Below are 24,508 nucleotides of genomic sequence, written 5' to 3'. Positions count from 1 at the left end.
TCAAACCCTCCCCTCCACCATACAGTGCAGTCTTATCATGATATATGTGATGATGCATATCTTACGCCCTAACAATAGATCATGACGTCATATATGCTACTGTGTCCAGATTTCCAGCCACCCCCCCCCCACTTCCCTTTCGTATTTTGAAGTTTGATGTGTGTTCTGTTTGATTTGTTTACTAATGTAATGACAACTATCAGTACGTTGACTAATTAAACACCTCAAACAAGGAGCAATCATTACCCCATCATTGAACTGTGTATCGATCTGATAATATCGCTTACTTAGGATGAATTACCACAAACTGTCAGCTGGCGGTATACCATAAACCGCGGTGTTAACGAGACGATATATCTCTTTTCTGCAAGACCACAAATCACACCATGAAGGATGAAATAAGCCATTTATATTACTGCCAGACATCAATATAGGTCAATGTTACGACCTTTAGAAACTGAGTCAAAGAGAGTTAAAACAAGAAAGGATTGAAATCTATGTTGAAACAAGTCTATGAAGCAACCTTCAAATTCACGACATAAAATAATAAGTAAAATAGAAAAAGATATTGTCAACGATGTATTAATAAACACTCTCAGCAAATGTACACTTTCGTTTGCGTTTTAGGTAACAGTTTAAGGAAAACCCTCTAACAAAGGCCTCAAAAAATATTAGCATATATTGATAAGCCTTATGACGTTGTCAATACATATAAACAGACATACGTGGTATCCAGTTCAGTTGAGGACGAACGGGGAAGGGAAAGGACATTGTACGGGAGAAATGATTTCAGTAAGAAGATATAGTGGCCAGGAGTATCGGTATCATTGATATACCAGTTTATTAATTCATCTTTAATTTAACGAATGAAATTCAATGAGGAAGTTCATCTCGATTTAAAGTTAATACAATGGAGGGAATCCACAAGAAACACCCGCTTTCTACCCCCCCCCCCCCCAACGCACCCCGGCCTCATGCGTACGCATACGTCAATGATCTACTCAATGGATTTTGATAAGGAGAAGTCCTCGTATGGGAACGAGGAGTGAAACTCGTTTCTTTAAGGAGAAAAAAACAAGGATGATTTTATAACCGTTAAAATCCTGCCTGGAGATGATTCAGATATTGCCCTAAACACGCTATAAAATCAGATAATGGTCACCAGATGCCACATAGAGCAATATACTTTACGATCATTTTGTTATACACTTTTGAATATTTGGTAAAAAGTTGGAAGTTTGGAATCTTTCAAAAGGCACTTATTTCTAGAAAATGTTGGGATGAACTTGAAGAGAAAGTTTAAATTTAAGGCACACAAGAGGTTAAAATATTTCAAATTAGTACATATACTACATGCTACATAGAGATAAAACTGTTGACCATATTCTTCTGATTAGTTTTCTTTTATTGCTTCCGCTGACATTACAACATCAAAACATATTAATAATTTCATCATTAGATTCTACGATACGAACTTATAATATAGTAACAGATAAACGGGATGAATCGGTAATTGTATCACAATGAGAGACCAGGATCGCCTTAAAGGGAACAAGTGTGTTTGAGGGCAAACATTGTATATTGTACAAGCATACAGAAATACGGAAGACCCCAAGAACAATTACAAAATAAAGGAATTATTATTTCCTTGGAATTATCTAATATTATAAACAGATACTGCAACGCAGTGATTTCTTCCATATTTATATGTGAGTCGGTGTTTGTTGTTATGTAAATATATTCAATTTTTCGGGACGGGGGTTGGATAATATTGGTAAACATGAGGCTTCATCATATCCAATTGGGTTAAAGCAAATACGACAAAAATTGAATAACAGTGAAGATATCATGAATATTGATTAATCACCAATTAGTTTCATTAATAAATAAGTAGCAAAAAAAAAAACGATACAAGAAAATGAAAAACATTAATGGAGAGCCGATCGTTGAATTTAAGGTTCATCTTAAATATACAAAAACATTATCTTTGTAACTATCATTTGAAAATCTTACTATAATACGTCAGTCACGTGTTCCTATTGTCTTCAAAGAAACATCATTAGAGATCATAATAATGAAACAAAGAACTGGATTATAAAACAAAACAATTTTTTAGTATGATTTTGAGTAACACAACCAATGGTATAACGGTAGACAGCCAGCCATTGTTATTATGATAACATTTAACTATATTCCTCTAATAATCACTGTATTACGCGTGGGTAATATCAAAGATTAATTTTATAAATTGGAAATAGGAGGAACCAAATAAAGCAAACTAAATCTTAAAAGAAAGTAAAATTAATAAATGGTTTAAGTAGATGCAATCTTATAATCAATGACTAAATAAAACAATAATTAGAGCAAGTATTGGTTAGTCTTAAAATTGTTCTAAATGGAAGGAAAATATCAAGAAATAAAGAAGATCTGAAATAAAATGAAACCAGTAGACTCATTTATAAGTGCATTAAAATAACAATGAAAGAATAAAATGAAGAGTATTTACTATACAGAGCAGATCTTTGTATTTAATGATTACTTGATATACACATAATATTATCAGCTTTACTACGCCAACATTTTGTAACGCTAAAACAATAGCTGTTTAAGGTTTTGCGTATATACCTTACAAAACAAGACTGTACACAAAGCAATTAATGAAGGCAAAATGTAATATTTCAAAACTTATTCAAATCTACGGGTCATGTACAGAACCAGTATCTTCAAGTTCAAATGTAATTGTTCTCAAATGCGTAAAGTGACCTAAAGTGACTTGCTCGTCGACAGCTTACCTATCATGTAATATTCAACTGATCGATAATTTACCTATCACATAATATTAAAATGATCGATAGAATACTTATCAGATTATATTAAAATGATCGATAGCTTACCTATCACATTTTATTAAAATGATCGATAGCTTACCAATCACATGATATCGATAGCTTACCTAGCACATAATATTAAAATGATCAATAGCTTACCTATCACATAGTATTAAAATAATCAATAGCTTACCTATCATGTAATATCAAAATGATCAATAGCTTACCTATCATGTAATATTAAAATTATCGATAGCTGACCTATCATGTAATGTTAAAATTATCGATAGCTTACCAATCACATAATATTAAAATGATCGATAGCTAACTTATCACATATTATTAAAATGATCGATAGCTTTACAATCACATGATGGCAATTATTGGAGCGTAAATCAGAGTGGTATCACATGATATCGATAGCTAACCTATCACATACTATTAAGATGATCGTTGGGTTTGATTCTCCATTTATCTCACAAACAATTTTAAAAGATGCAGTAAAATAAAAACTTGAAGGAAATTTAAAAAAAACGAAGATTAAACACAGAGAGCATACCATTGTACTTAATGTTAACTTGATGTATAGAACATTATCAGCGTTATTATCTTATTCGATCTTGATAAATTATGAGAGCTCACGTGATCGTATGTCTTAAAGGTAAGGCATTATTTATGACTTTAATAACAACGGAAGGTAAATGAAGACGATAAAATATCAACAAGAGTCCAACGGTCACTATTGTTTCTTGATTAGTGGAATATTAAAGTGTTTTACGTCATCACCCAATACGGTAACATAATATTTATGCCAACATGTACCAGCTATTAACCAACAACTGTATTCCAAGTTTGGATACAACCTGATGTACTTGAAGGTTGTGGAGTTATTGCAATATAAATTGTTTGCCGTTCCCAAAATTTGGGCCCAATAAAACTTTGCGCTTAAATGGTCCCAAAAATATTGGGGCCCACAAGTTCGGGTCCAAGAGTGCATAACCTCATTAATATTCTTAAAGTCAGTGCTAACAAATAGGGCACCCCATCTTACGTAAATGCATGTACATTTAGCAAGTAAGACAAATATCCATCACTCCGTTGTTGAGTTATCGCGGACCCAACCAAGCGTCACAGAAGCACACATACACACACGCACACGACATCACCATCGCATAGGTTCCTTTTGCCTTCGACAAGGAATCACAAATGGGGGGGGGTTGGGGGGGGGGCGAGGGGAGTCTAATTTTCTTTTTTTCAAAATTGGTATGTTCTATACTATGGGTATTGTCATTGTCACATACCCCTTAAACAAAGTTGGGATGTTTTTCAATCCAAAGTCAAACCAAGGAAGTGAAAGCATTAAAAAAAAAAGAACATTTTGTTGCCAGTGACATCACACAGGCATCACACCTACTATGACAGCAGACCTGTTTGCTTCAAGTTCACTTTCGGTACAAACTGTTACAATCTCAGCTATCGATATCTCCAAACGCAATGTAGGAATTGGATACAAATTTCACCAGGATGTTTAGTGTATGATTCTCTTTAATAAGTCAAATGTAAATTTTCCTCTTGACTTTCATTTTTAAGATTATCGACGTTACAGTCAGTTTTGATTTAAAACATAACGAAAAGCACTAACAATAATGGGAACCTGTCTATCTCCTTAATTTCTGTAGTAATGTTATAAATCCTATATCGACGTCATGTTATCATACCTGGAGAAATATAACTAATTGCGCATGATCAAAGCATCCTTAACTTGACTGTTACGTTCGAAGAGTTAACGTTAACACTCAATAGAAACGTGTGTATGTTTGTTTGTCGGTGAACTATTTTGAGCGTTCATGTTATATTCTTCGTGCGCTGATGGGATCAGTTAATACTGTACATCGAATAGGATATGCCGTACAATTATTAATAATAAACGCAATTATTAAAATGATGATATGAAATGTACAGATCATAAATCAATGAAAACATTCATAAAGCGAAGCTTAAAATAATTATCCAAAATAAAGTATTGATCGATGAAGTTATTAAAGTCTCAGTTACTTAATATACACATACTATACATTTGTTATATGATCATATAATATGACGTAACATGACGTCATCTTATTGTATTCATGTTAAGAACGATGATACATAGGTACAGAAAGAAATGAAGAAATGCTGACTTAGAACAAAAACATCACAGATATTAATTAATATCACATATAAGTTCTTGTAGATCTATTTTAATAACACAATGTTAGTGTAGATAACTAATGAATGTTATTTAGTCCTAACGTTGTGGCTCTACTCTAGTTAGATTTAAGACATTACGTAACCGATATGTCAGAGTTTAAATCTTAATTTATTAAAAGGAAGAACGAAGAAACCACATAAACGTTTAATCACGCACTCCTACTTACCGAATGCATGTGGATACAGTATATACAGATTTTAAACATGTCAGCTAGAAAATAGTTTAAAAATATTAACAGAGTTAGGTGTTTATGTATTGTTCTGAGTAGTAAAGTGTTAGTAGGGGAAGGTGGGGGGGGGGGGTGGTAGGAAGGAGGAGATAGGGGTCTGGATTTTTGATGAATCATATCATTACACACAATTGGACCAATAAAGGATGTTATACCCTGCAACGAGGAGTGCATGGAGGTCGAGAGCAGGTCACCAGCAATACCTGACCAGGGATACGCGAGTAGGTAGAACAACCTTTCTCTTTATTTAAACCGCTAGCAATAAAATTCAAATTATATATACTACCTGTGGGTAAACCCGCCTAATAGGTGGGGTAATATATCTTAATTAACAGTGTACGCGTTTCTCATAATTACTCATTCTCTGTAACATGTGCTTCTCTGTTTTTGTTATGTTCTAAATTACATCGAGCTAAAGTCAAGACACACACATAGTAAATTGTCAATTGTCATTTCTTAAACTTGGTAATCAGTGAAACTGACGTCACCATATTATTTCAGTTGGTGGCGAAACTAAGGTCGCTGTCTCTTAATATGAAATATAGTGTACAGTCTCTACAAACTTTAGCAGCATATACGTCAGATTTAGATATGGTCACAAGATAACATTTATGTCTCCACCACCTTGTAACCCATCTAGTCCCAGAACGACAGCAATGTAACTAACAAAACCTAACAAATTTCGTCTTGTAGATTTTAAAGCTCAAAACTATGTAGTTGAACATGTAGTATATTAAAGGATAACTTTAAGCTCAACATTAGACCACTGGCTTTCAGTCTAGGTTGTTTTACTACAGCATTTTTAGACATGTTACTTTAAACAGCTGAGTTCACCAGTAAAGATTACTGGACTATTTAATATAATACGGAGACAGTCATGTAAGTTCATCGAATACAAGAACAAATTCTACGTGGTACAACATTTACACGGACAAATGGAATTGAAATTCATCAAAATTATCTCTGATTGGAATGTGAAGTTAAGAAACCTTATCTTTGTTGAGTAACATTAACATTTATGAAACAATAGCTTTACATTAATATTTAGACCTGCACTGAGGAGCCTACGTCACGGTCAAATTAGCTTTTAAGGAGCATTCCAGACATCCAGCATATTTTAAAGGTGAATATCTGACAAAACCAGAATAGCTGTAGAAACTTTAATAATATGACTTATTTATTGACTTTTGAACTTAAGACTAAGAGTCTGCCGAAAGCCATCCTTTATAACACACATGCAGTTACCTACATATTTCACATCTTTGTATGATTTGGAGTTATTAGTTGTATTGTACAACTTAATATCGAAACAAGATCCATCCATACTGGCTGCAAAAGGTACAGTGTTCATCAAGATTACCTTTAATGAAGACAGAAATATTATGACGTCACAATCACACTAGTACGCGAGATTTTTTTCCCAGCGCGGTAAAGGCCATCATTTGCACACCTCGCTTCTCATTGGCTGGGTCTTGCACTGTTGATGCTCAATTGGGAAGTTCTTGCTAACGCTATGCGTGTGTGTATGTATATGAACATACACGTGCACGCAGTGGATCGTGATTCGCATGTGTATTATACAGGGGCTTTATCTGGCGATGTTTGTAGTATTTGGGAGATATTAACAACCTAAACCCTTTATCAGATTCTTTCTCACTGAAATTACTGCCATCGTTTTGAGAAGAGAGTGAATGACGTCACAGTCCTGCCTGCTGATGATTGGCGATGTTAGATGATCATGTATTTGAGCTGAAATATAAAGATAAAATGATATGTATTAGGTAATATTGCTATCATCATAACTGGATCGAGCAAACTACTTATAAACAGAACAATGGAGAAGTAAGACCTACACAACCCCCCCCCCCCCCCATAAAAAGCGCCAGCAGTACAATAAGCCAACACCGCGACACGCGATACAAGTAATTAAACCAACCAGCTTAACAAAACACCGCGACACGTGATACAAGCTATCGACCGGTATGAAGTTGCCCTCTTTGGTCACATAACAGAGCCGTATATATACGGCTCTGGTCACATAATCCATAGCAGCGCCCTCTCCAATGCCTTTGTTGTCCTCGTAGGTAGGTATACATTTTTTCTTATATCTATTTGAAGTTATGTCCTTCTTACGCCTAAGCAGCGGAAAGGAAGGTTGTGTACATCTAAAACTATTGTAATAATGAACACATACTTTTTTTTCTGTTAATGGAAGGAACTTATCACTCATCTTCATACATTTAATCAGGGATCAGCTTGGTTGTTAAAGCAATATAATAAAACCAATTACAGTCGAAGCAGATAATATTAGTGACCAGATAAGATTAGAAAATTACAGATACAGGGATAAAAAATGTGGCTAATGATGGAGATTTATTTTAATATATTAAGATTTTACAATTAAAAGTAACATACATAATCACTGTTAACAAAGACAATGTTAACTACTAAGGTAGAGAGTATTCAGCTGTATTGACTTACAGTTAATTGAGCCTTGCCGGGTTTCTCTTGTAACTCCTCTCATCGAACTCCTAAACAAGAGGGAAAAGTATAAGCAATAAATATGTATAAGATAACACAATGCAGTGTATTTAAATGTTGTAAATATTAATTATATGCAGCCATATAAGAAGTGTTATTTAAAAGATAATGGATTCATGTTACAACAAACTTTTTTTTTTTACCTTTTGTAAAATTAATTTTGCATGTTTTCAAATGTATGGACTATTTTTGTCTTGTTTATTATTATTTCAGTTATCATTTTAAAGATTTCTAACGATTAAATCCTCTGAATATTTTAGTACTGAACATGATATACACATGAAGGCTAAATCCATGAAATGTCACTAATGCTGCGGTCGCTTTGATTCCATGCTTGAAAAGACTAATTTGTGATGGTTGCATTCTATAAATTTCGACTATTTAATTGAAATTGTGACAATAAGTTTATAAGTAACAAAAATGAATAGTAAATGTCAACAAATATTGACTCTGGGAACAAAGATATAATGGGGGGGGGGGGGGGGAGACATGGGTAAGACTCATACCAATGTTCCGTGGTACAGAAAGTGCTGCACTGCGTGTGTTCTCACGGTGTAAGAGCACACTTAAAGACCCTATTCAGAGGCATTGTTGGACACTGGAACATATTGCCTACGAAGTCATAAAACTCCTGCAATGGCTATTGTTTTATGTACTCCCGAGACCCCAATGCAAAAGTAATTCCTATCACTGTTTTGTAAAAATTGTTCGCGATCATAATACACTCACTTCCTCTTCCGCAGCATACGGGCATGTGTGGTTACCATAGGACCAATGTCTGGGAACCTGTTAGTTTGCAGGTTCTATGCCTATAGTAACAGTTAGGCTTGAGTTCGATTTTTTATTCGATCTTGATTTTGTTTTTGAGAGAGAAATTGGGGAAAGACCATGGTATTACCTTTTAGTCAAGAGTAACGATTACTAATATTCATGTTTTTTACCCTACATAAGTTTTGTGGGCCAAAGAGGATCAAACTCAAAACCCTAGAAATGAAGAATTGAAACCCAGAATCCTTTTTATAAGACCTTGATAATTTCTTACAAATATGCTATTAGGTTTATCAACAGAAAAGTAAAGTCAGCTAGCAGGCTAGTGGCATCGCCTACCACAAACTAAACTTGGAAGTTATTCTGATGTGTTTGTTGTATACATGAGGAAAATGTCGGAGATTCCATAAACGTGGTACCAAAAATAGGGAAAAGAAATGGAATAATAAGACGTCTAACATAGTTTTGCTAACAGCGAGATATCAAATACTTGAAACTGTCACACATTTTAGGAAACAAGGAACTTGAAGCAAGTTTGATGTCACGTGTTGCAACTTACTTGACATATTTGTTTTAATTGCTCATATTTCTCTCTATTATTTTGACTTTAAAATGGACATGAATCCAACGTTCCCCGTAGAAGTTGCAGCAACAATATTGAACAAAGAAAAAAACAATGGAATAAGTGTGTTTTCATATTATGATGTCTCTATTTGAAAGAACTGAATGAATGTTTCATGGAACACGCATTACCTACTTTTTATTTCTTACTATACTATTTCTGTTAGATTCTCTGTACATTATCAGTGTATAGTGATTCTTAATTAATAACGTTCAAGGCAATACGGACGTTGAGGGGTGAAAATGGCAGCTGTACATGAATGTTTTGTGATCTTTTAGTGACGTTCAATAAACGTCCATGAGGTGTGGGGGTGGTGGTAACATACATCTGCATCCAACTTTGGATAACATATTTTAGATTTTAATTATTCACTAGGACGGATCCGACCTCCCTCGGCCTTCAAACAATGAAACAACACAAGCCGCTATTTTCTGTCTTTCAACAGAAATACTTCACCACGTCAACTCATCCGTCTTCTGCATGGTGATTATACAAACCCAGTATTCGTTATTACCAGTACGTCCTAACAATCCTAGCTGTACGTGTAACCTAATTAAACATTAAAAGGGCCTCACTAATTTAGATATAACATGCCTTGAAAACAGCTGTTGTGATATTTCTGGAAAAGAAGACATAATTCGATACTAAACGTCCATTAGAATATTGTTTGTTAGCTGGACTAGTCAGTAGTCATTATATATAATGACACAAATTTAAATAAAGGGAAAGAAAAAATAACCTTCTTCGGTATTACATGCGCTATCTGTTGTAAATGTGCTACCGGTATTACATGCGCCATCTGTTGTAAATGTGTTTAGGCACCATGTTTACGATTAATGCTTGCATTAAATAGTTCAAACTGAAGTAATATGTGTTTGAAAATAAATAGAATGATGCCTTATAATATCTTATTTTGACTAGTAATATATTTGCTGGTTAAATATTTTAAATATTGGCCGATTACACGGTTAAATACTGACAGTATCAGGTTGTCCTAATAATCAACCCAGTTTTAGACAACAATCTTCTCTAAAATTACTTGTATTTCTTGCCGCTTTGGGCTGACAGGTCAGAATTGATTTAAGCATATTGCCCAATTAGTGTGTTTATTGTTTTGATTTTTTTTTGAAAATGTTGAGGAGTCACCTCACATCCACGTAGGTTTATCTTCATTAAACACCTTCGCCGTTGCAATCAGGTCAGTTTTGTCTGAAGATACCCTCGTTGTAACTTACCTGATGCACGTGATCCCTCAGATACTAAAAGATTTTTTTTTATTGTTTCTAGTTTCTTATATTTGGTTTCGCAACAGCTTGGTATGCTCACATTCCACAGTGAATGGTTTCTACTCTGAGTTAGTCATTTTCTGTCACAATGGACTCTCTCGTATCACAATGAATAATGACGATGCTATAACCCAACGGATACCCGCACAACCCAGTAAATCATCTTGCTCCTAGACTCACTCATCAACCGAGAAGACAAGTTTATCTCTTCAATTTCATTAATTTATGTGTTTCTGTTCTGACAGACTCGTCAATGTAAGATGTACGGAATTAATAACATGAATATAAACATCAGCTTTAAAGGGAAGACAAAGTTAGTTTTAAACCCGTCATCAAACACTGAGTGACGTCATGAAACACTGACTGACGTCACTAAACACTGAGTGACGTCATAATGATGAACTTCCATGATAAGGGAAAAGAGGGCAGTATCTAAAGATAGACCCCTATCGATGTCATAGCAAAAAAAAAAAGGCAAAATATTGGTTAGCCCACGAAGTATCATATTGGTTACCCCCCTCCCCTTTCGACTTAGATATTCTGTTTTTATCGTATTGTTGATCGCGTAGAGATATCCATCAAAGTTTGGGAAATTCAGTTGTATGATGAACACATCAAATGAAAGACACAAGGGGAGAATTAAATATTGCCAAAGGCCCAAAACAAATTTCATAAATAGGTAAGCTGAGCCTCCGCAGTGTTGCTGCATGTTATTATTTTATTTTATTGACTGTAACATATTAAGACTAAAATGCTGACTAATTATTGCTCATATTTGACTACTGTCATATTTCAAGGGGAGGGGAAATACCCCCTCATTTCCCCCACCCTTTACGGACTCTCATAGTTTATTAGACTATAATATGTTAAGGCTAAAATGCTGACTAATTATTGCTCATATTTTGACTAATGTCATTTACCAAGGGGAGGGGAAATACTCCCATATATACTCCACCCCTTGCAGACTCTCATAGTTTCTCTGATACCACACATCTCATTACTCACATCTGTTGTAGGCCTTTTTTCTGTCGGTTGGTTGTAATGACTAGTGGTTACGTCAACGGTATGTTCGTCTTGCTCATCATCATCACCACCACCACCATCATCACCGGCACCACCACCATCACCATCATCATCATCACCGCCACCGCCACCACCACCATCCTCATCATCATCAGAGGTCTGTGTAACAGAAGTAGAAAAAAACTTTTAGTTTAAGTTTAATATACAGCTCCTTAATAGTCCTGCATGTCGAGGCTCATCAATGTAAGTGAATGGATGTACAGATCATAAGGTGAGTTCCTCAGATGCAATCCAAAACGCAATGGGTAAAACATACCATTGTCAGTAGGGAAACATACCATTGTCAATGGAAAAAACATACCATTGTCAATGGGAAAAACATACCATTGTCAATGGGAAAAACATACCATTGTCAATGGGAAAACCATACCATTGTCAATAGGGAAAACATACCATTGTCAATGGGAAAACCATACCATTGTCAATAGGGAAAACATACCATTGTCAATGGGAAAACCATACCATTGTCAATAGGGAAAACATACCATTGTCAATGGGGAAAACATACCATTGTCAAGGACAAAGGAATTTGATTCAATCCAAGGGTGCTTGGTTGATTATGTGAGGTAAATCTAACCGGTTTTGATTGAGATCAATATTTATAAACACATTACCTAACCGAGAGGTCGGCGTCATAATTCATATAACCTTAACAGAGGATTCCAGAGATTTTGCTCATTTAACAGGTGAATATAGTGAACACATCAATAACAATAAAGTAAAATAAACAATCATTTTCTTTTTGTTAGTGGATTGTAACATATTAAGACAATACTTCTGTCTACAGTCTCTATTTAATTCATTCTCCCACATAATCGCATCTACTAAAATACTCTTCCATATAATTGTAGTTTGACTGTGCTGTATCAATAAATGCAATATTGTAGAATCAGATTAGTCTAATAGTTCTAGGAAAACCACTCATTATATACTCTTTAAGCTGATTGGCCAGTTATAGTTATTTCTTCTACCAATTTCGACCATTTCAAGTTTTTATTATAAAATGTTGAGGTTATTACGAAATTCAGAGACAGTCCAGACTAAATCAAGCAGCAGTGAATTCAATACGATTTTCATCATCTGATTACGCTCGATCGCTAGACCATCATGACATTAGTATTATCATGCATAAATTAGCTCCCTTTATCTATTAGTTCATATCTAAATATAATTATGAAATATAACACAATAATTCTTGCTATCCGTCAATTACTGTTAAGAATAATTGCCACAGTATATGAACAGTTACTCAAAATGAACAGTTTAATATGCGTGATAAGATTATAAAAAATGGTTATAGTTATCATTAGCTCACTTTTGATGAATTCTTAGCTCGATATTATATGCAATATACAAACATCAGCTTGTTTTCAAGAGGCAAGCGACCCGTGATATAACAACATTCCAGTTACTCAACAGACGTAGGAAGACATGTGGTTATATACTGTACACATAAGGAGGAACAGTAAATAGTAAGTTATCAGCAATTAACACGAACTCTCACACAATTCCATTTTTAAAATATTTTCTTATTGATGATGATCATGTAGATTTGACGAGCTTTACTGTCAAATGCCCTCTATTAATGACTTACTGTAAGGCTGTCTCACGAAGATAAGCTGTTGTTTGCTTATGGAATGCATTAGAACGTTCCCACGTACGTAGGTTTGTTTCAAGCAGGGAGTTGAACAACTCACTGCTTCAAGCATGCATTGGTAAAGCTAAAATTAAAACCGCAGATAAGCCCTGTAATTTGAACCCGCGTTTCAACGATTTAACTCCAGGCATGGGCGTCAACCCTGGAGGGGGGGGGGGACACGTCCCCCCAAATGTCTCCCCTATCAGATGCCCCCCCCCCCCCACACACACACATTTTGGAAAAGAGTAGTGTCGTGGCTTTATTTGGTTAGGGCTTACACATCTCAGGATCATCGAATATTAGAAGTTCATGAAGTTCATGCGCATGTGTGAGGTCCTGAAAATATAATTGAAGAGGTTTGTCTTGCCATCCTTGTTTCAAATTTCATAGAAATGTATTCTCGTATACCTAGCAAAACATTTAAACTGACAAAGTCCCATTGGAAGTGTGTCACGGGTGGCATTACAAGTCATTGGTGGTTTAACGTGCTGGCGTATGACGACTTTTGGCCAAATTTGCGCTAAGCTCACTAAACGAACTCGGATCTGGACTGTGCCTAATATAGTTATTTGAATTTTTATTAATGGCGTATGAGGAAATGCACCATTTTGTGATATGACGCCCAGGACGGCAAGTCGAGAAACTCACATGCAGTCGCGGCAGATAGCTTCCTACGCCTATATGTCCAGGAACATTTTGGGACATCGTTGCTATATGCCTATATCTGAGGCCCTGGGGTCATTCCTTAACAGCCTTGGTGCAATATAATGTGCCCATTTCGAAGTTAATTCATTCACAATGTGTTAGTTGTCATGGGTTTGAACAAATGAGGGGTATTCTGACCTGAAACATAGGGCAAAATGGGGCTGGGGTTTCCAGTTCGCCGCATCTTTTGTCAACTTGCACTGGGTTCTAATTATCATGTCAATTGGAATCACTATTAAAAGAAATAATCCACCAAAAATTAAGGCCGCATGAACTTTATTGCAGATTTCCTGAGTGACGAATTTGCAATTTTCTCCCGAAATCACGCAACTAGATGGCTGCTATCCAGCCTGGCAAGTGCAATCTCCAGCGATCTGGTATGCATTGAAATCTGAAATGTTCTTGGTACGCTGCGCGCCAACTGATGGTGGCGCTCCGCTTAGATATTACTCACGGCGGGAATACTCGAAGCGATTACACCACCCCCCCCCCCGCGTTTCAATCTGATCGATGCCCCTGACTCCAGGTATAGCGGCGTGATCGCAAAACCTTGGGAACACGTCCAAACCAGGTTCAAGGGAATATATTCCGCAATTTTGTATTAAACATATTCTCAGTATCACAGACAATGTTCTTCTGTTCATAATAACGTAATAGTTTTAAGGGCGTATTCAATATGATCAGCATCCGATTTCTGTCCTCGACTGTAATTAAAACTTAACTGTCGAAAAAAAAGATATAGTTGAAAAACCAATTTAAAGATTGCAAATGTGGGCAAAGGATTAGGCATTTACTTCATTTGTATGTTGACATATTCGGCGGAAATGTTCAACACGTTTTATAAGTACAGATCGTGACGAAGCCAAAACAACGCGGCAAATCCATGACATCCTTGCAGAGAACATAGTTACAAAATTGTAATATTCCATCAGAGAATACGAGCAGCGATCGACAGCTATGCAGATGCCACTATCATTGTATTTTGCTAGTCAAAGAAGTTATGGCGTGTAGACTAAACGTTTTACTGTCACCGTAGCACAACCTAAGTAGCCTGAGCGTTGCACTCGATCTCAAGCTATACATGTAATCGAGAATGGGAATAGGCCTAGCTGTCTTTAGTAGTTATCAAAGCAACATGTATATCAATTTCCTTTTATAAATGTATAATACAGAGTTCAGCAACATTAAAAGTGAACGTATTTATGGAAAGTTGTGGTGTGCTTTTACGAAAGTTCGGCTTATCGATTAGGCTTTTTTAGGTCTAGAACATTTGACCTTTGTTACTCGATCAATACATCATGGCTCAACATGTTTTCATCCCACCTGGTAGGCCTACGCATAACTATTTGAAGAAATATATATTTGTACATCCCCTGATGATCAGCTGTAAGAGTATGTGGTACATTATGATTCTTAAGCAGCTTTTATAATGCATTCCATACAATAACGGGAAATTAATGCTAACCCAAACTGCGATGATCGCGGAAAACCCTACAAGTGTATCACGATAATCACGTCATATCTTTCGTTCATCATTATTGTTTGTTTTTCCTTGTATTTCGGACCATAGTCTGAATGACGTGAACGAAAACTTTGCGGTATGTCCTATCAAGTTTCGACATAATACTTGGGTCGCAACAAATGCCAAGCAGTGCGAATACCTCATCGTCCGACCACATACTTTGCTTAGTCTTATTCGACATGTTGTACAGGAAAATATTGTTAATAATAATAATTGCCTTTGCCCATTATCTGGAAGTCTTCAAGAAAGCAGTTGAAACTTTATACTGCATGTATGCAGATATATGCGGGAAGCTACACTGTGTACTCAGAGACACTTATTTACCTTGGCCTATTCATATATTCCTGTGATACAAAATTGACCTTTAATCATCAAAATTGACCTTTAATCAGTCACTTTTACCACGTCTTCCTTGCCACTTTGAGAAATTGTATCTCGCGATCCTTATACTCCACTATACAAACCTTCGTATGATTTTGAATACTCCATAAACATTGCCTAATAAAACCACCGTACAACGTTTGCCCGCTTAAATTCGGTTTACTTATGCACTAATGTTGCTATTGGATGGGTTGACCCATGTTCGCTAGCTTCAAGTAATTTCAGTTTATATTAGGGACGTAGTCAGGGGGGGGGGGGGGGCAGTTGGGGCAACTGCTCTCCCTTTCAGGGTCGAAAGAAAAACTGTTGGTTTTTATGGCATGGTATTTTGTCATTGCTCTTTTGATCATGAATACTCGTCAGCTCCGTTAACTCTATTATAATCGTAATAACATCCAGGCCTACTGATTCAGCTACTGGGTTTGTCGAATGCAAGTAGCTAAATCTAGCCTATAGCCTATTACCAGCCTACAGTTGGCCACTGCGTAATAAAATACATATAGCCTACCTAACCGCACTCGGTGGAGAGTCACGAACCATATGCACAACGACGACGACAACGTGCGTTCTCATCCTTTCTATGATTCGTCATAAGTTGTTGCACGAACAGCATGTTATGAAGCTAAGCTACCAATCGTTAGTGATACGCGCTTCCTATAAATAATTATTACACTGCTAAATATGAAAGTTAATATTGTCCATCAGTTAAGTTCGTCAAATGTATTAAAGTCCAGACATTGAACAATAAACAAGAACCATCCTACTGGAAAAATTGTAAAAGAGCACTTTATGTTTGTCTTTCTGATATACTATTTAAAAGAACATGTAAAGAAAAATTCAAACCGGAAACAAAATGGCTGGTAATATGATATCGTATGATCATGATGAAACTGGCAAAACTTTGCACCAGATTGCATATAATGACCTTCAATGGTTCAAAAATTGCTCAACCCTCCCCCCATGTCAATCGCAAAATGTGCTCTCATCTCCCATGCAAATTCCTGGCTGCGTCGCTGATACATATATTGGCTCTATGGTAAACAATTTTCTCAATGCTTTGACGAAGATGATAGGCAGATTGTCCATGTGAGTGTTAAATAGCCCCGCCTCCTCCAAAGTAATAATATTAAGCGCGCTAGGAAAAAGCTATGTACTTTGTTTTGGTAATTAACTATGTCGTCGAATATAATTTGTTAAAAAAAATCCCCTTTGTTACATTAACATAGCTTTTGTAGTTAGTAGTCTTTATAGCTTTGAAGCAGATAACTTATACTTAGTTTCTTACTTGCTTAACCAGAGTGATATGAAAGTTTGCGAAGTGAGGGCCAGTGGTCACAAATGTATCGTAAAAACAAAAGTGCAGTCGCCAAAGATCGGGTGTCTGACTGACACTTACCGTATCGTTGACGAGTAGCGCGAGGGGGGTGGGGGGGGGGAGGCAGCAGTCGTAATTGTTTGGCTTCAAAACCCATTCAGTTGGATCTTCAGCCACTACACCCCCCCCCCCTCCCCATCATCAGGCCTTAGTTACGTCCCTGTGTGTACTACTCAGCTATGCCTTACGAAATTCCTTCAATCTCACTGCATCGGTCTTACACAGTTTATCTTAGCATGAGACAAACTTAAAAGAAAATATTCGATATTCTTACTTCTTCATCTGTATCATCTTCCGATGAACTAGGTTCGATGTAACCCTGCAAGAAAGAGAAAGAAATGATCATACATAACTTAATAAAACAAAATTAATCCTAAGTGCGCTATATCTATCTGCCTGTTATTTATGTTCGCAGATTGCCGAATAGTTACCTTTCACCCTACAGCTGTCCTCTGGTCAGATTGAAAACGCACTAAACACGGAATCTTTTGATTATTAAATCTATTAAGAGGAGCACGAATTGTGACGATGTTATTTTAACAAGATGCAAAAATATTTACGGTTTATACTCAAGAGTATAAACATTTTATTTTCGTGTTTTCCGTTTTTTTCTTTATCACCCTTAGCCAGTCCTCCATGTACATCGAAATCACTGAAAACACAGAAACTAATATATTTATTTGGAGGAGCATTAACAACAGTTATAACGCACTTCCCACATTTTACAGTTACAAACAATTGCACGTTAGGAACAAATTCATGTACTGCTAATTTCGGTTTCCGTAAAAGTTGGAAAGAACCAAATAAGTCAACTTGCAGACATGCGCTAACGTCTCCAATAACGTCAAGCATAATTAACTCACGTTAAAGTAATGTCAAATTGATGGGAATTTAAACTCTAAAAAGGGCCTCCTTATTGTTAAGTTGGTTATAATTTTACTAGTCATGGTAGTTACTAATGTTGTTGCTGCAAATGAATTAGAAAAAATATATATATATTACATCAATGGTTACTTCTGGTTGAAAAAATCAAATATGTGACCAGAAAATTAAAGTCAGCTAGCAGGCTAGTGGCAGAACCTGTTTACCCTAAACTACACTTGAAAATTATGCTAATGTGTATGCTGTATATATGTTTGGGTGAAGGACGGAGATTCCACATTTTTATTAACATGCAGGTAGCGAAAATGGGGTAAAGAGATGAAATAACGAGAAGTTTGACGTAGGTTTGCTAACAACGAGATATCAAGATAGTTGAAACTGTCGCACATTGTAGAAAATAAGAACTCGAAGCAGGGTTGGTGTCACGTGTTGTAAATTATTTGACAGATATTCATTTAATTGCTCATTTTCCTCTCCTTAGTTTTGACTTAAGAATGAACATGAATCATATACGGTCTCATGCATGCACGTGAGTCGCATAATTAATAAAAAAAGAAACGATTAAAGATGTGTGTATTTATATGATGATTTCTCTATTCTGAAAGAACTGAATGAATGTTTCATGAAACACGAAATACCTACTTTTTTTCTTACTATATTGTTAGTTTGTCTGTACAGTATCAGTATAGCGATTACTAATTAACAACGATGGCAATACGGGTGAAAATGGCTACTGTATATGACAATAGTTTAACTTTTTTTGATGGTTTAATCGCGTTTAATAGACTTCCATGGGGGGGGGGGGAGGTGTAATATACAACTTCATCAAACTTTGGATAACCAATTTTAGATAATTTAGTACGACGAATCCTCCCTCCCTCTGTCTAAACACATTGGATATACAAGCTGCTATTTTTCTGCTTTTCAAGAGAAATACTTCATCACGTCAACTCATCCATCTTCTGCATGGTGACTATACAAACCCAGTATTCGTTATAACCAGTACGTCCAAACAATCCTAGCTGTACGTGTAAGCTGACTAAACATGGCTCAATAATTTAGATATAACAGGTTTCGAAAACAGCTCTTATGATAATTATGTTAATAGAAGACATAATTTGATACTAAACATTCATAAGAATATTGTTTGTTAGCTGGACTAGTCAGGTGTCATTACATATTAAGACACAAATTTAAATAAAAAGAAAGAAAAAATAACCTTCTGATTAGGTATAACATGCGCCATATGTTTGTACATGTGTGTAGGCAACATGTTTAAAATTAATGTTTACACAGAATATTTCAAACTGAAGTATTATGTGTTTGAAAATAAATAGAATGATGCCTTATATCATATTTTGACTAGTATTATATTTGCTGGTTAAATATTTAAAAATTGACCGATTACACGGTTAAAAACTAACAGTACTAGGTTGTGCTAATAATCAACCCAGTTTTTGACAACAATCTTTTCTAAATTACTTGTATTTCTCGCCGCTCTGGACTGATAAGTCAGAATTGATTTAAGCATATTGCCCAATTATTGTGTTTATTCTTTTGACATTTTGTTAGAAATGTTGAGGAGTCACCTCACATCCACGTAGGTTCATGTTCATTAAATACCTACGCCGTTGCTATCATGTCAGTTAAGTCTAAACGGACCCTCATTGCAACTTACCTGATGCACATGATCCCTCAGATATTAAAACATTTATTTTTTATATTGTTTCTAGTTTCCTTATATTTGGTATAACAACAGCTTGGTATTCTCACATTCCACAGGGAATGGTTTCTACTCCAAATTAGTCATTTTATGTCACAACGGACCCTCTTGTATCACAATGAAGAAAAATGATGCTATAACCCAACCGATACCATCACAACCCAGTAAATCATCTTGCTCCTAGACTCACTGACATTGCAACAGAGCCTATCAGTTTATCTCTTCGATTTCAATATTTAATTTGTTCCTGTTTGACGGTTATGTGATGACGCTTTTATGCAAACTTTGTTGCATCGTTTCCAAATTTCTGTGAGAAGCATAGCTCCTCCTTAACCATCCCCAACCCCTCCCCGACACCAGAGAATGATTCTAATGACTTTATAGTATCAAAGAATACCGGAGTAGAGATTTATGTGAGATTTGAGTCTCGACTTCTTGGGCTGGCATTTTCTGTTTATAGAGAAAATTGTTACACCTGCTTTTTCCTTTTACAGTCAACCTTGCCTGGACAGCTGAAATTTAAAAAGTTAAATTTCAATTTCGTGTGTGACTTTAAAACACCATAACATCGGAATAACCTTGTAGTATTAAAGGTCTATTCGTTTCTTTGTTGAGCATTTCTTTGACCGTGTGTGCGTAAGGAAGATTATTAAGGCCGCATCTAAACTTGTCATTGAGAACAGTGCTATAATCATCACGTGATATGAACTGGTAACTGGCCTATCTAAATTCCCTGTTCCAGTTCGATACACGACAATTATAAATCTTTCCTCCTGATGAAAAATAAAGTTTAATACTCTTTTGTCTTATTTCTTTGTTCAACATTAATTTATACCTAATTGACTGTTATTAAAATTACCGTTACTAATGAACAGGAACATTAATCTATGTCTCTCTTACCTCTTCTCCTGGTAGATTGCCCCTTTTGTCACAGGCCTGAAAGGAAAAGAAATATTATATTCATGAGATTTTGAAAATGAATTTCAGGGAAATATAACACGGCGAAGCAAAAATTTATAAATTAGAATGATATATCTTCACAAATATCACAGTAAACTATTCCTGACAGGTAAACGCACATCTTCATTGAACACACTAAAGTCAATAAAGGAGACAGACTCGTCAATGTAAGATGCACGGACTTAATAACATGAGTAAACATCAGCTTTACAAGGAAGACATAGTTAGTTTTAAACCCGTCAATAAAGACTGAGTGACGTCATCAAACACTGAGTGACGTCATAATGATGAGCTTCTCACTAAGATGATCAGATAAATACCATGAACGACAGAGAAGATGACAAGGAGGGAAAAAGATGACAGTATTCAAAGATAGACCCAGAATATCGTTGTTGGATCGATTTAATGGCAAAAACAAAGCAAAATATTGAGTAACTCCTCCCCCTTCGTCTTAGATATTCTGTTTATATCGTATTGGTTGATCGTGAAGAGTTATCCATAAAGTTTGGGAAATGTAGTTGTATGATGAACAAATCAAATAAGAGACACAAGGGGAGAATTAAATAGACTAGTGTAGATCTGTTAACCTTTAAAAATATCATAAAATATATAATCCCTGCACAGATTCTTTCTTTCTAAATTTACCCTGGGTGTGTGTATGTTTAATTGGTAGTTTTTACATGCCACATAATCAGTTTTCCAATAGTTGTCTCTTTCTGTTCAACGTTAGGCAAGGAACACTTAGACCAGGAAGCGACGGTCTGTAAATTAAGGAATATATTGGGTTTGTGTAACCGATGCGCTCTGTGTGTCTATTAGACTAGTATTGGCAGAAACCACGTGCTGGACTTGGTTTGGATTGCTCATATACTCTATAGAACTCTGTTCGGACTCGAGAGTGCCATATTCGAACCAAGTGGTCTCAAACTTGGCTCTGAAAAAAGAATATTTGGACTCTACCACATCAGAGTGTTTCTTATACTATAACATACCAATATATTGAATGGTTCTGTTAGAAATTAAGTACTAAGAACAATAGGAACCATGTGAGGATAGAAGGCCCGGATGTTGCATTATTTTATCATCAGTACTTGAATATAATTATGAAGATACAATAGTTAATTTGCCGGGTGGTAAATTTTACAAAATCAGCCACATTACCAGGTAATTTGAACACCCCCCCCCCCCCCTTGTCATCCCACTCGGGCCTTAGCTCTTTCGAAATACTATTTTTGTTTTAAATTGTATTTATCAGTTATTCAAAAAGACGAAAGAAATAATACAAATATTTTAAAAACACTATTATTTCAGATTCACCGTTGCCTTTTTTGTTGTATCATAATGCTGCTGCTTATTCATAGTACTGTACATAAAGAGGATGGTACAAAGAGGATGGTACGTTTCCTGAAAATTAAATAAAAACCTTAAATTTAATCTTTTAGTTACACTTTTAAGTTGTCACCTCTCCATTTAATTGTCCTAGTATGTTAAAGTACATCAAGTTGATGAAACCTACCTAAAAATATATTTGTTTCTTAGTTTCAAGTTAAACCCAGATACGTCCTTTCATATATAAGTCTGCTTGGACCCACACATTCATATCAGTCACGTATATACACATTAATCTAAATTGATAAAGAATTATAATCAATATGGATCCCTCAAATCCCATTACAACTCAAACTACTAAGTAACATTTAATGATTGTTGTATTGCTGCTTGCAGTGACGTCAGACGTAAAGATTCTAGAGATGAAAATTATCCATCTATATTTTCACCAATAAAACAGTTGTTGACTGAGAAACACTGGAAGCACGATGGATTCATTTTGCTTTATATGTTATAATCTGTCTAAATATTCCATAATTTAAAATTGAGAATGCTAATTGATTCACAGGGCAATTACTTATATAAGGAGAGCACATAGGGGTCTACATGCAGAGTAAGAAGGACAACAATAATTAGGAAATATGACGAAAGTGATGGAGTACGAGCGTGGAAGGGAGACTTCATTTATTTTCATTTATTTGTACCAACCTCGTCACAAGGTTTCTAACGTATATTGTGTATTGTACGACATATATACATCCTGCAGAAATAACTCCTCGTATTTGGACAATTGCAAATTTATCTTTAAATATAATTGTCGTTACTTCAGTATAGGGCCTAGACCCCCCCCCCCCCTCCCTTCCAATTAGAAACTCTAAGGAAGTTTTTTTTTTCATCTTTGATATATTATTTAATAAAAAAAACAGAGAAAGTGTGCCAAAACGATAAGTAGTAAGATTGCGCACATTTCAAGAATGTCGGGTGAAAGGAAGATCATATCCTAGATTAACGCTCTGACCTACAGTGACCTGTATTATATAATTATGTCGCATACCTCACTGATCTGTAACAGTTTAAACAAATCTATTCAAAAAATATATATATTTTATGTCAATATCTTAAGTTAGAAAATCACCAAGACTAGTTTGAAGTCTCTATAGCTATTTCATACTGTAGCACTTTCATCCATGTAAACAAACATGTCTTAGTCCATAAGGACTGCAACAGAATGCCTACAGCGATATAGACTATATGAATATGTGTTGTCTGTTATACCAGACAGTCGTATATGTAAATCAGCTTAGTCTGTACTTAAGACAAATCCCTCTTATGACATCGTCAAAGGTGATGTTTCAGATATAGCATTAGTTATACCATTTTGGTCGCGAGGGATAATTCTTACATCAATAATGGTGTATCAAAAAAAAAAAAAAACAGATATAACGATGGTCCGACCATGGTACGGTTTGCGTGTGACCGCTCTCTACTATGGTCTGACGATCGTCCGACCATCGTCCACTAAAGATGGTAATTAGCATCAATTGCGTTGTCCGACTACGCATTTTAGCATAAACACTGACCTCGGCCTGAAATCCCCGATTTCAATCCCTTGACATTGCGACGCGTGCCTAGATACATACGATGTAAACAAAACCAACCTGTACTGCACTGCATACTGCACACTAATACATGTACTGTACATACACACGTACGGTTTCTACCACAAAACAACACAACAATCAACACTCCGAACAATTCGTTAAGACAACTTGCAATGGCGGCCACTACTCACGGTAAAACCTGGGAGGAACAAGAAGTCCTGAAACTAATTGATATTTTTTTTTTTGGGGGGGAGGGAGTAGATACAGAGTATGGTGGAAAACCCCGTCAGGAATAAGGTGTTTAGGATGTGTGCGGAAATGATGGCGAAAGAGCGATACGAACGAACGCATACACATTAGCGTGAGCAGTGCGTGCTGGGCTTGCATATCCATAAAATTTCGCTGTGTATTACGAATGAATATGCGTCTACACGCTCTCTGTCGGCGAACAGCAGCTTCTTGTCTTTGCAGGAATGCGTCTTCCAATGTGTGACGCCTCCTTCGTAATACAAACCTCATAATAATCAATGAAAGCGCTACGGCAAATTGAGCTTCCATCGCCATTATCTACTACTTACAACTAATAACCCCACAAAACATCGTCAAAACCGTGACCCTTGACCGACCCAACGCAACTGCGCATGATAGCTTTGCAAAAGCATAATTAACTCACTGATGCACTGTGTCCGCGAATAACGATCGTCCGAATTTAGTACAGCATCGTGTGAGTATACGTGTGACCGCTACCGTAGTTAGTTTAATATGGTCGGACTATAGTTAATA

General features: G+C 35.9%; 3 protein-coding genes across 11 annotated transcripts in view; 1 reads left to right on the top strand and 2 right to left on the bottom strand.

Annotated features, from left to right (window-relative positions):
• The window catches only part of LOC139970087 (uncharacterized), an 853,056-nt gene that overhangs the window by 413,951 nt on the left and 414,597 nt on the right, over positions 1 to 24,508 (top strand). The window lies entirely within an intron of this gene.
• The window catches only part of LOC139970058 (uncharacterized), a 354,811-nt gene that overhangs the window by 108,290 nt on the left and 222,013 nt on the right, over positions 1 to 24,508 (bottom strand). The window lies entirely within an intron of this gene.
• Positions 1,568 to 24,508, bottom strand: part of LOC139970044 (uncharacterized) — a 103,348-nt gene continuing 80,407 nt past the window's right edge. The window contains exons 6-10 of the mRNA XM_071975636.1: positions 20,736 to 20,771; positions 17,505 to 17,549; positions 11,531 to 11,707; positions 7,790 to 7,839; positions 1,568 to 7,057 (exon numbers count right to left, since the gene is read on the bottom strand). Coding sequence (XP_071831737.1) covers positions 7,792 to 7,839; positions 11,531 to 11,707; positions 17,505 to 17,549; positions 20,736 to 20,771 — 306 coding nt within the window. The 3' untranslated portion in view covers positions 1,568 to 7,057; positions 7,790 to 7,791. The remainder of the gene's footprint in view (positions 7,058 to 7,789; positions 7,840 to 11,530; positions 11,708 to 17,504; positions 17,550 to 20,735; positions 20,772 to 24,508) is intronic.

The sequence above is a fragment of the Apostichopus japonicus genome, chromosome 7 (genome assembly GCF_037975245.1).
Source record: "Apostichopus japonicus isolate 1M-3 chromosome 7, ASM3797524v1, whole genome shotgun sequence".
NCBI classification, from domain to species: domain Eukaryota; kingdom Metazoa; phylum Echinodermata; class Holothuroidea; order Aspidochirotida; family Stichopodidae; genus Apostichopus; species Apostichopus japonicus.
Note: the sequence above shows the minus strand (reverse complement) of the source record. Positions and strands in the feature narration are given on the sequence as shown.